The sequence below is a fragment of the Vigna unguiculata genome, chromosome 6, assembly GCF_037176805.1.
Source record: "Vigna unguiculata cultivar grain cowpea cultivar isolate G323 ecotype 2 chromosome 6, ASM3717680v1, whole genome shotgun sequence".
In the NCBI taxonomy this organism is placed as follows: domain Eukaryota; kingdom Viridiplantae; phylum Streptophyta; class Magnoliopsida; order Fabales; family Fabaceae; genus Vigna; species Vigna unguiculata.
Genome location: NC_140797.1, coordinates 49,423,378 through 49,433,815, shown reverse-complemented (window position 1 = coordinate 49,433,815; position 10,438 = coordinate 49,423,378). Strand labels below are relative to the sequence as shown.

General features: G+C 30.5%; 1 protein-coding gene across 2 annotated transcripts; it reads right to left on the bottom strand.

The window, feature by feature from the left end:
• Positions 1–1,384: 1,384 nt before the first annotated feature.
• KT2/3 (potassium transport 2/3) lies at positions 1,385–6,562 on the bottom strand. 2 transcript variants are annotated; one of them, XM_028077514.2, is made up of 11 exons: positions 6,058–6,562; positions 5,535–5,753; positions 4,490–4,648; positions 4,342–4,399; positions 3,929–4,246; positions 3,329–3,568; positions 2,917–3,234; positions 2,610–2,795; positions 2,449–2,524; positions 1,789–2,358; positions 1,385–1,659 (listed from the first exon to the last, which is right to left on the bottom strand). In XM_028077514.2, the coding sequence occupies exons 1-11, from the start codon at positions 6,297–6,299 to the stop codon at positions 1,547–1,549; spliced, it is 2,499 nt and encodes an 832-aa protein (XP_027933315.1). In that variant the 5' UTR covers positions 6,300–6,562; the 3' UTR covers positions 1,385–1,546. The 2 variants fall into 2 exon arrangements, with proteins under 2 accessions (XP_027933315.1, XP_027933316.1); XM_028077515.1 differs by lacking the exon at positions 6,058–6,562 and having other exon boundaries at positions 4,490–4,662; positions 5,535–5,706.
• Between the last annotated feature and the right edge of the window lie 3,876 nt (positions 6,563–10,438).

Genomic DNA, 10,438 nt, shown 5'->3' with positions numbered 1-10,438 from the left:
TCATCATCTATTCTGCCCATAGTTTTCATAAGTAAATAAATAAATATCTCAATTTTGAGAAGTGGTGTAATAATGACAATTAGAAATTGAGGGATTACAAATTAAATTATATAGTAAATAAAAAAATTTTGATGTGTAAACATTAAACTCAATAGCTAGAAATATAAATTGATATCTAGTGGAATTTTTGGGTGAGGGTGAAAAGAGACCTCAGCCTTTAATTATTTTATTACTTTATTTTAGTTAGAAAATAAAAATAATAATTTATTTTAATTTTATTTAAGAAAAGTTTGTCAATTTTGTAAAAGAATTTCTTTAATTTTCCTTAAAAAATACTTACCAAGCTGAATTTATTTGATCAGTCCTGCATAGTAGTATTGATCTTCTGTCTTAATCTGTAAGAAACTCTTGGTTTTGTAGATAAAGAAAGTTCTCAATATATAAAAGGATATGTTTCTATATATTTTCTTTATATAACTGAATTTTTTTTTTCAGATAAAATACCATTGATTCAAATATATAGTTTTATTTATATATCAAAATAAGAAATATTTTTCAAAAATTTTAGAATTATTGATTATAATATACTAAAAATTATATGTATTATAAAAGAAATCACCATTACATTTTTATTTTCTATCTCAGGCAACTCAAAACTACTTTTCTCATAATATACTAAACATTTTTTCTTGTTTACGAATCATTCTTTGATATAAAATGGTAAGCATATATAATTATAAAATTAACTTATTAGTTAAAAAGTAATATATGTTTTATGATAAAAAGTAATGAGTATTTTGTAAAATAATATCAAAGTTATTCATATATATATATATATATATATAACATTAAAAATTGAAAATAAATATATGTAATTATCATTTTTATAAAAATATACATAAATTACTTAAGTTAATTATAATTTTAGTCTTTTCTACAAAGTTTTGGATTCTTGTTTTTTCTTTTCTTTCTAAATTTCAAACGTTAACTTGCAAACAATGCTAATTTTAGACTATGAACTGGTTTTGAAGTTTTTGAAGCATGGAATAAAAGTTAGATGTCCCAAAAGCAACACTAATTAGAAGTTAAGGGATTAGAAATTACGTGAAAATGCATATTATAAATAAAGAAGGCATAAGAACATGAACATTTGTCCAGAACATACCATTACAGGAAGCATTGTATGTGTTTGTCAAATTGTCACAGTTAACATCTTCACAGTTGACATATATATTAAAGCCTTTAATGTTATTATATTATGACTAAAATTTCATGTTAACATTGTTACAGTGTAACTATATTATCTTTGTGTTTTTGTTAATAAAGATTTTAAATAAATAAAAAAATAGCCTCATCCAACACTAAAAAGAACAGAAGTAAACTATTTGGAAGTGAAAAACTATGACTTATTAAACACCTGCTGAAAAAATTCTCCAACCAAGCCATTTCTTTATGGCTACAGGATCAAGACAAAGTAAACAAAAAGAAAAATGTAAATCTGTTGTGCAAGATCATTTATTTACACTTGACATCTTTGCATCTCAACTTAGTCAACAAAAAAAAGTTTATCATTATCTCTGATCACATCAATGGAGTCTATTTCTGCTCCTTCTTCATTTGTCACCATTGCATCTTTGGCATCAATCCCAAATTTTTCACCTGTTGAAGAACATACATACACAAATAAAATCCTATCAGTTTGGACCAAGTTCTGACAATCTTCTTCCTCAAACAATGTAGACGATAACAGATTTTCTAGTGAAATTTGATGGAAATTTGGAGATTTACCTGCAATAGTTTTGAGTTCATCTAATGAATCAGGCATTCTTATTAGTTTCCCAGCTTGCATGATACCTTTTTCTCTTCTTACTACAGGGTGACCTCTATATATGCTTACTCTTGCAATATTTGGTCCATTATATCTCCTTTCTCCAACATGTTCCTCCTCTTGATGTTTCCCCTTTGATGCAACTTCATCAGGCATTAACTCAAATACATTAATTCGATGTCCAACTTCACAATTATGCAGCATTTCAGTGAAGGTGGATGAACAAAATTCATGATTATGTACATCAGATACATCTGCACCATTCATCACAAGTAACTTAACCATTTCCACATGCTTTTCTGCCATAGCAATTTGGATTGCTGTTGCATCATGACGATCTTTAGAGTCAACGTTTAATCCTTGTTTCAAAAGATCTGCCATCACTGTTAATTCGTTTTTTTTGGCGGCTGTACACAGAAGATCACCTGCTGTGTTCTGATCAGAGAGAGCAGCAAACTGGAATAGAAGTCGAAATATGGAGTAATGTTTTGATGCTATAGCATCCCACATTGCAGTGTTACCATTCATGTCTGCAAATTTATGGTAACATAAATTAGTACACGAAAATGAAATACAAATTAAGATGGAGATTTAGGTTAAGGGGAATATGTATGTTGTACCTTTTATATGTATGTTGCATGTATGCTTTAGTAACACTTTTACACACTCTTCATGTCCATTTGATGCTGCTATATGCTGCACAACAATTGTAGCTATTGAAATTGTAGCTAGAAATATATAAAAGAGTGAATAAGAATATCAATGTTGGACAAGAACATACCAATGGAGTTTTCCCTTCGGAGTCTCCAATGTCAGGATCCAAACCTGCTCTCAGAAGCTCCTCAAGAAAAGCCGCATTGCCTGTGCTAGCCACAGTTAACAAGTTCACAGCCATGTTAGGGTCCTCTTCTTCCACATTCTCCACCATCAAATCTCTGATACTCAGATTCTTAATCTGCTTGAAGTGCTGCATTTGCATCACATTTATTATTTTTCAGAATTGAAACCAACCATAAGAAGCATTAGCACTTATAAGTTATAACCCACAAGCCAAGATACTAGTAGTAGTAATAGTATTAGTATCCCACCTGAAGAAAATTTTTGAGTATTTGTATGTTGTCTTCTCTTTTAATCTGCATTGATTCTAGTAGGGTGTTGGTTTTCAGTCTCAGGAGCTGTGTAAGAGTCTTGGTTCTGTAGGTGAAGCTCTGAGGTCTACAACAAAGGGCACCAACCTCTCCAAACATGTCCCCAGTATGCAGAGTCCCTAAAGTTTTCTCTTTCTCCATCACACTATCGATGATCTCAACTTCTCCAGACACAATGATGTAAATATCATCTGGTGCTTCATTCTGCATGATAACATCCTCTCTCGGAGGTATGTACTCTGCCTTCATTTTTGCAACCTGCACATCAACAATTCATGACATCAATTTACTTGCACAGAGCTTGATTTATGCACATACAATACAACTGTTAGAATCAAGTTTAGTGCCATACCAGGGACAGAATAATTTCTTTTGATACGCCTTTGAAAAGATAGACTTTCTCCACGGTTGCAAAAAACAAATGCTGGCAGATGCTTTTGCAAATAGACTTTGGTAGCTGCTCAATAAGCTGATGCTGATTCAAACTCTCTGCCTTGAATCTCAAACACATGTACGCCAAGATCTGTTCTTTTAACCTCGGAGGCAACCGATTTCGGCATACAAAGTTTGATGCTGCCTCAATGCTATTTCTCTGCACAGATAATGGAGGTTATTACATGAGACATTAGTCACAGTTACATATGAATGTTGCAGCATCATGATTCATGATAAATGCCCTCTAAGTGGTCAACAATCTGAACTGAAGAAACCATAAAACATGGAGTGGAAAGTAAGATATCAAGAACTTTAACAGTAAAGACTATTCTATGCCATTATAAGCAAGATTTACATATACAACAGTCTTTATTTATATCTTGAGGGAGTGAAAACAGAAACAAACAACTGAGAAAAAACATAGTGTGAAACTTTTAACAGAAATAACTAAATGTTAAATCATATCATCGTTTAACAGAACAACCTAACAATGTAACAAATGTAAACCAATACTTACAAATTCCATGGTACGGCGAGTTCCTTCAACAACAAGATTTGTCATGTTACCGATCAAGTAAGCAGTTAGGCCAAGGTTAAAGAGCATGTAGAAAATGATGAAGATCATCTCCATGGTGTTGACAGCATGAAGATCTCCATAACCTACAGTGGTCATGGTAGTGATGGACCAGTACATGGCAGAAATGTATCTGATTCGAAGGCTTGTCTCTCTGAAGTTTGGGTTCACAGCTCCAATCCATGTCTTCCCTTTGTGGGGGTAACGATCAGCTAGCATGTAATACAGACATCCAGCACAATGAATTGAAAAAAGTGTTACCTGCACCAGTTTCACACAAATGCATCAACATTAATAAAAATCTCTGCTTTATCTCATATAGTCAAAGATAAATATATGTATATATATATACATACAGAAAGAAGCCTAGCACATCGGACCCAGAAATAGCTGAACCTGATGTCTTTCTCAAGCCTGTCAAATGAATGCAGCTAGATCAATATCAATAAATAAGAACACAACTCAGTTGCAGAGTGGATAATGAGAAAAGGAAAGAGGGAAAACCTTGTGAAGAATTGCTTGACTCGTCTTATTCTCCAAAATCTAAGCAGGCCCAAGAGAAAGTATGGAAGACCCAGTTTGTGTTCTCCAGTGAACAAATACCCAATTGCCTCATACGGTATGGTTGATGCCAAATCCATCACGAACCATGTAGACAAGTATCTGTCACAACATTTCTAACAACACTGTCATCATTTTCTTTTACTTTGCAAAACAATCACACCTTGTAGCTAGCTACATAATCCAAATTTATGAATATTAAAATGTTGCAAAAATCATTCACCACTACTTGTCATTGCTTTAAATACTGGACCCTGTGCCTAAATTGGTCCCTTTTTGACTTTCTAGTATGTACTCATTTATTTTTTATACTTCCAACCAGGTGCATCCGTTATCGAATTTCGTTCTGCCAAGCAATAATGATTAAGGGTTATTGCGACAAAGACCTTTATCTGGTTGGATTTGATTATTCAAAGCCAACCCCTGAAAAGTTGGTCTACACAAATCAAAGTTATCAAACTTCGGGGGAAGTTAGGCCTATCTCCAAAAAAGAATTGTAATTTGGAAGCAAAATCAGAATCCACCCTTCATGCATGCTTCGGGAAAGAGAATATTTACATCTTATACCGAATCAAGTTCTTTCTGACTTTCTCTTAAGATGATATTATATAGTATTTGGTGAATGAACTTTTTAAACTTTTTAATACAACAAACTGATGCTACTTTTACTTCACACGCTTACATTCAAATTCTTTAGAATCACAAAATAGTAATCATTGTTCTCGTCCATTTTTGTATACCATAGATGCGCTGGAAAAGTTTAACCATCCATTATTTTAGGCCTTTACATCAGAATGTGGAAATTTCAAGATATCTGAAAGCATGTTTAATAAATAAATTAGTTTCGTTTTTCTTGTCCTGATCTTAGACAGAGGGAACCACAAATTAAATATTGTGACTCAAATTAAAAGGGAAATAAAGCAGCAGTTAGTAGTTGCCAAATTTGGTTTCTGCAACAGAACGAGACAAAGATTAGTGATTCACTAACCTTACTACAATCTTCTTCTTGTCTCGAACTAGTAGATGAGTTGTTCGATCAATGTAAGCCAAGAAGAATGTCAAAACAATGTCAATACCGAAGAAAAGATCAACAACAGTGTCCGCAACATAGATTTTCATGTTAGAAGATGTGTGCATGAAAGCAACTTCGAAGGGATAAACCCATGCAGAATAAGCTACCAGAAGAACCATAAAACTCTCCCAACACCTGCACATGCATCAACCAAAATGAAGAATTTAAACCCCTTAAATCTGTCAAAACCAAACCAACCATACATAATATTCTCTTCTTCAATCTAGTTATAGCCAAAATCAATACACATGTGCTTCAAAACAAGTACTATGAAGAATTAAACAATTTAAAGGATTACTAAGTTAAGAACTTGAAAGTTAAAAACTTTCAACCAGCTGATAACATATGTAAACTGTCCAATAAACATTCGACAGAACCAACCTGGAAAACACACACAAGGTTTTTCAAAATCGTTTTTTTAGTATTAAGGTAGTTGTACCTGTATCTGGAATCCATTGGTGATATGATCCATCCTTTTGAGTTAACAGGATTCTGGTTTGAAACACCCAGTGGGGGAAGAATGAGCTTTGAAATATTCCTCAGATTGAAAGATGGAGACATATAATCTTCTTCTTTGAGATGATGATCCTCCCCTGAATGATCATGCTCCTGCTTACTGTAACTCTCCTTCAAGGTAGAAGCTACTAGTTGAGGATTATAGGAACTGAAGTTCCCCTCCATTCTCAGTTATAGGATTAAGAGAAGATATTGGTGGATTTTGAGAAAGAACAAAGTGTTGTGTATCTCTGAAGAGAGAGAGATAGAGAGAGGTTAGAGTAGATTGTAAGGAAAAGGTTTGTTAGAGTGAAAGGGCAAGGTGAACATAAGGAGCAAGAGCATTTATGGTGATGATATTATTGTGGATGTGTGTGGGAGAATAGGTAGTGCAGCACTAATGAGGAATGGTGACCCAGAAAAATGTGGTCTTGATCACTAATGCTTCTAATGGTACAACACATTTTGTTGGTTAATTATGTTATGTGTTTGTAAGTTGGAAAGTGGTTTTAATTGCAGTTATTCTTATTCACTTTATCTCTGGTTTATCAGAAGTTGGTTCCTGTGTGTCTAGGAAAAGTTTCATGATAATGTGTTTATCATTTGTATGGTACACACCAGTGAAACCTCCACTTTCCTTCTCTCTTCCTCTCTCATATAATTGTACCATCATTTTCTGATGTGAAATACGGTTTGACAGCAAAGAATAATATTATTGAATCAACAAAATAAAAACACGTACAAAATAATTTTTGACCAGTCAGAAATTATCATGGTCTGAATGCAAAATAACCATAAGCTTCACGTGCAGTACAAAAGTTTCTTGACACGAGTTAAAAAAAATTTGTGTGTTGTTACCACATTCAAACTTTTGGGTTAGTTTCCACAACTTTGACTGATAAGAGACCTTTGAATTGACTTAGCTTTTACCTATAGATTTATTTTGACAAAGTTCACCTACCCATAGAAATATAAAATATAAAAATCCTTTAGCCATGTTAACATTTAAAGTAGATAAAAAAGAATATTTCTTCTTTATAATGAAATAAAATATTATATATTAATATGGAGCATGGAACAAAAATAATTAAAAGTGAAAATAAAATTGAAAGTTTTGAATTAAATGCTGTTGGGAATCCAAGTGTGAGTGTAAGTTTCACATTGTATAAAAATGATAAAATTGAGCACCATATAAGGATCAATGTCCATAAACTCATTGTCTTACGGTCTTTGATTAAGAGTGGTGTTAATGTCTTATGTGGTTGAACTCAAGTCTTATTGGGTGTTATATCTTTCCGGTAAAACCCTATATATAAACCTCTCAAATGGAAGAGGAAGGAAGCATGATGTTGTTTAATATTCCACAAGCACTGGATATGTGATAACATTTGATTTTTTTGTTGTTTTTAATTTTGTGGAAGAAATGTGTTGCATGAAGAGAAGTTAGCGACGTAAAGTATTGGTCCAGTTATTTTGATAAGATGACAAAACAATATTCCAACACCAATCACAATTCACATATTCAAATTCTCCACTTTCCTTCGCACCTTCTTCCAACTTCACAAACATTTCTTCAAATTAAATTAAGAATCAAAAACTTTTCTGAATTAAATCTCCTGCAATGTAATGGATATTCTCTTTCAAATGAATAAGTTCAATGAAGAATACCAGTTTTAGAAACTTGAGAATTTCGATTACTTACTTGTGTGAGGGAAAATAGTTTTAGAATTAAGATCGTTCACTTAATTTTATTATTTTACTAATAATTTAAAATATGATGATAAGTTAAATAATGTTCTTATATGATATTTTATATAATCATCTAATAGAATTAAAGTTTATTCAATATTATTGTGATGAATTATATATTAATCTGTCTTTTTCACTATTTTGAGGAAATTAATTGTTTTATAGTGACATGTAGAAAGTAGTCTTTGTAAGACACCAATCCAAAGTCGTAAACTAACCGACAATTTTATCACATTCACATCATCTACTAACTTCTTCTTTGGACTAAAATTTATATATATAAATTAATGTTTAATATAATATATTTGTTAAATAATCCAAAGTCGTAAACTAATGAGCATTTATTGAAAAATATGAATCTTTATATAGGTATTTAATGAGAAGCGATAAAATTTGTTAAATAAAACCTTAAAGGATGTTGAAGTTTCTTGTTTCCCCAACCGAAATTTTTTTCAAAGTAATAGGTTTTTTTTTCAAAGTAATTCAACATGAGTCCGAAAAAAATATTTAAACTCACTTTGAAAAGAATTTAATTTAAGAACAAATAAAAACATAGCCACTGTGATAAAAAGCTCTTAACAATTGTTTTTTTCAAAGCATTAAACTTTCTTTCATTCCTAAATATGCGACCCTCAAACTTATTATTACAAAGTATAAACCTTAATTACGGTTTAGAGTTCTCGGGAATGTCAATAATCATTTAAAAATACATAAATTAAAAAAAAAAATCTGGAAAGAGAAATCCTTATGGATTATCGTTGAATACTCGATCAAAGAAACATAATTGTCCATGTTTAGATTAATCCATAGTTTCTAATTCAAGTCTTAAAAATGAAATTGCATTCAATATTTTTAAAAATAATCAATCAATATTCATTAGATCATATAATTATAAATTATAGGTGACTAAATAACTCTATTAGAACACATCTACTTTACTAAGTGACGATATCGACAACTAAACTAAATATAGAACATAATAAACTTGATAAACAAATTATTCTTATCTTCACACTCCATATTTTCTGTCATACTAATGATTTTGATTAATAAAGAAAAAGATTGGATAATTTGATTGATCCATTTATTCAAAAACACGTTATGCGAGACTATAATTGGTTGTGCCGACAACATGTAATAAATTGTGTTTTAACTTTTCGATGAAAATAAAGTTCCTCATTTATTTTTTGTCCCGTTGATCAGTGCCATGTTGGAACTAGTAAAAACATTAAATAAATTTACAAAAACTATATAACTAAGCGTTAAATATGTCTTTTTTCTCTTCAAATTTAAGTAAAATTTAGAACTAGTTTTTTTTAAAAAATTTTGATTATTTAGTACTTTATCTTTTAAAATGTGTGAATCTAGTCATTTTAACTAAATTTTATTAAGTTTATCTGACGTTTCAAGCGCATTTCATAATGGTTTGTGAATTGTTTACACCGTTTGACACATTTTTGCTTCAATGTTAACTCAAATATTATCATAAAATGCGTTTAAAATATCAAATAAACTTAACAAAATTTGGTAAGAATGACTAAATTAACGTATTTTTAAAAATAAATAACTAAATTGATATAAAATTTTGAAAATAGACTAATTTTAAAATTCATTGAAATTTGAGAAAGAATAACATATTTAACCCTTATATTATTATATTATTGTAAGGTAGCTTTTCATTTAATAAAATACATTATTTTATATTATTGTAGGGTAACTTTTCGTTTAATAAAATACATTATTTCATACAAAAAAAAATCAAAATATTAGGTAAATTTCTATAATAAAATATTTTTTATATAGTTAAACAATTAGTCTCACAATCATACATTTCTACGTTTTGTGCCATTGTGTTTAATGCATGAAACGATGACAATTAGAAAAGCGATGTGATGATATTACTATTAATTTATTGCTATTATCTCTTGAAAAATTTTATATTTATTTAAGAATGGTTATAAGACGAGACATCTATTTTGATGAGATTAAAATATTATGTAGTATATTCAAATAAAACAAAAATTGTGGCCCTTCAACTTAATGCATGCACCTACTCCTATTTTAAATAATATTTTTTAATCCATAATATAAATTTTGTATAATATTTATTAAGTTGTTAGTAATAGATTTTAAACCCAACTCAATCCCATAAAATCAATTTATAAGGTAAGGATTACACTCACTTATATATTGTGAATTGACTTTATCTTTAGTTGATATGGGACTTCCAACACACCCCTTCACGTCAAGATATATTCATCTCGTGCGTGGAATAAAAAATCAGTGGGTGGTCCATTAGCGGCCTGATATCGAATGGAACAGAATGTCCAAAAAAACTCGCTAAGATAGGCTGTAACTTAACTCTGATACCATGTTAGAAACTAGTTTTGTAGGATTGAGTTAGGTTTAAAACCCATTTCTAACATAAATTGATAATGACATTAAAACATAATCATTTCTCATACTTTTTTTTTTTCTCAATTGTCACTACGTGCTCATCTTAATTTTTATATTAAGATTCAAGAGGATTAAAATTCAATTATAGAAAAGTTGATAATTCATCATTATCCTTTTAA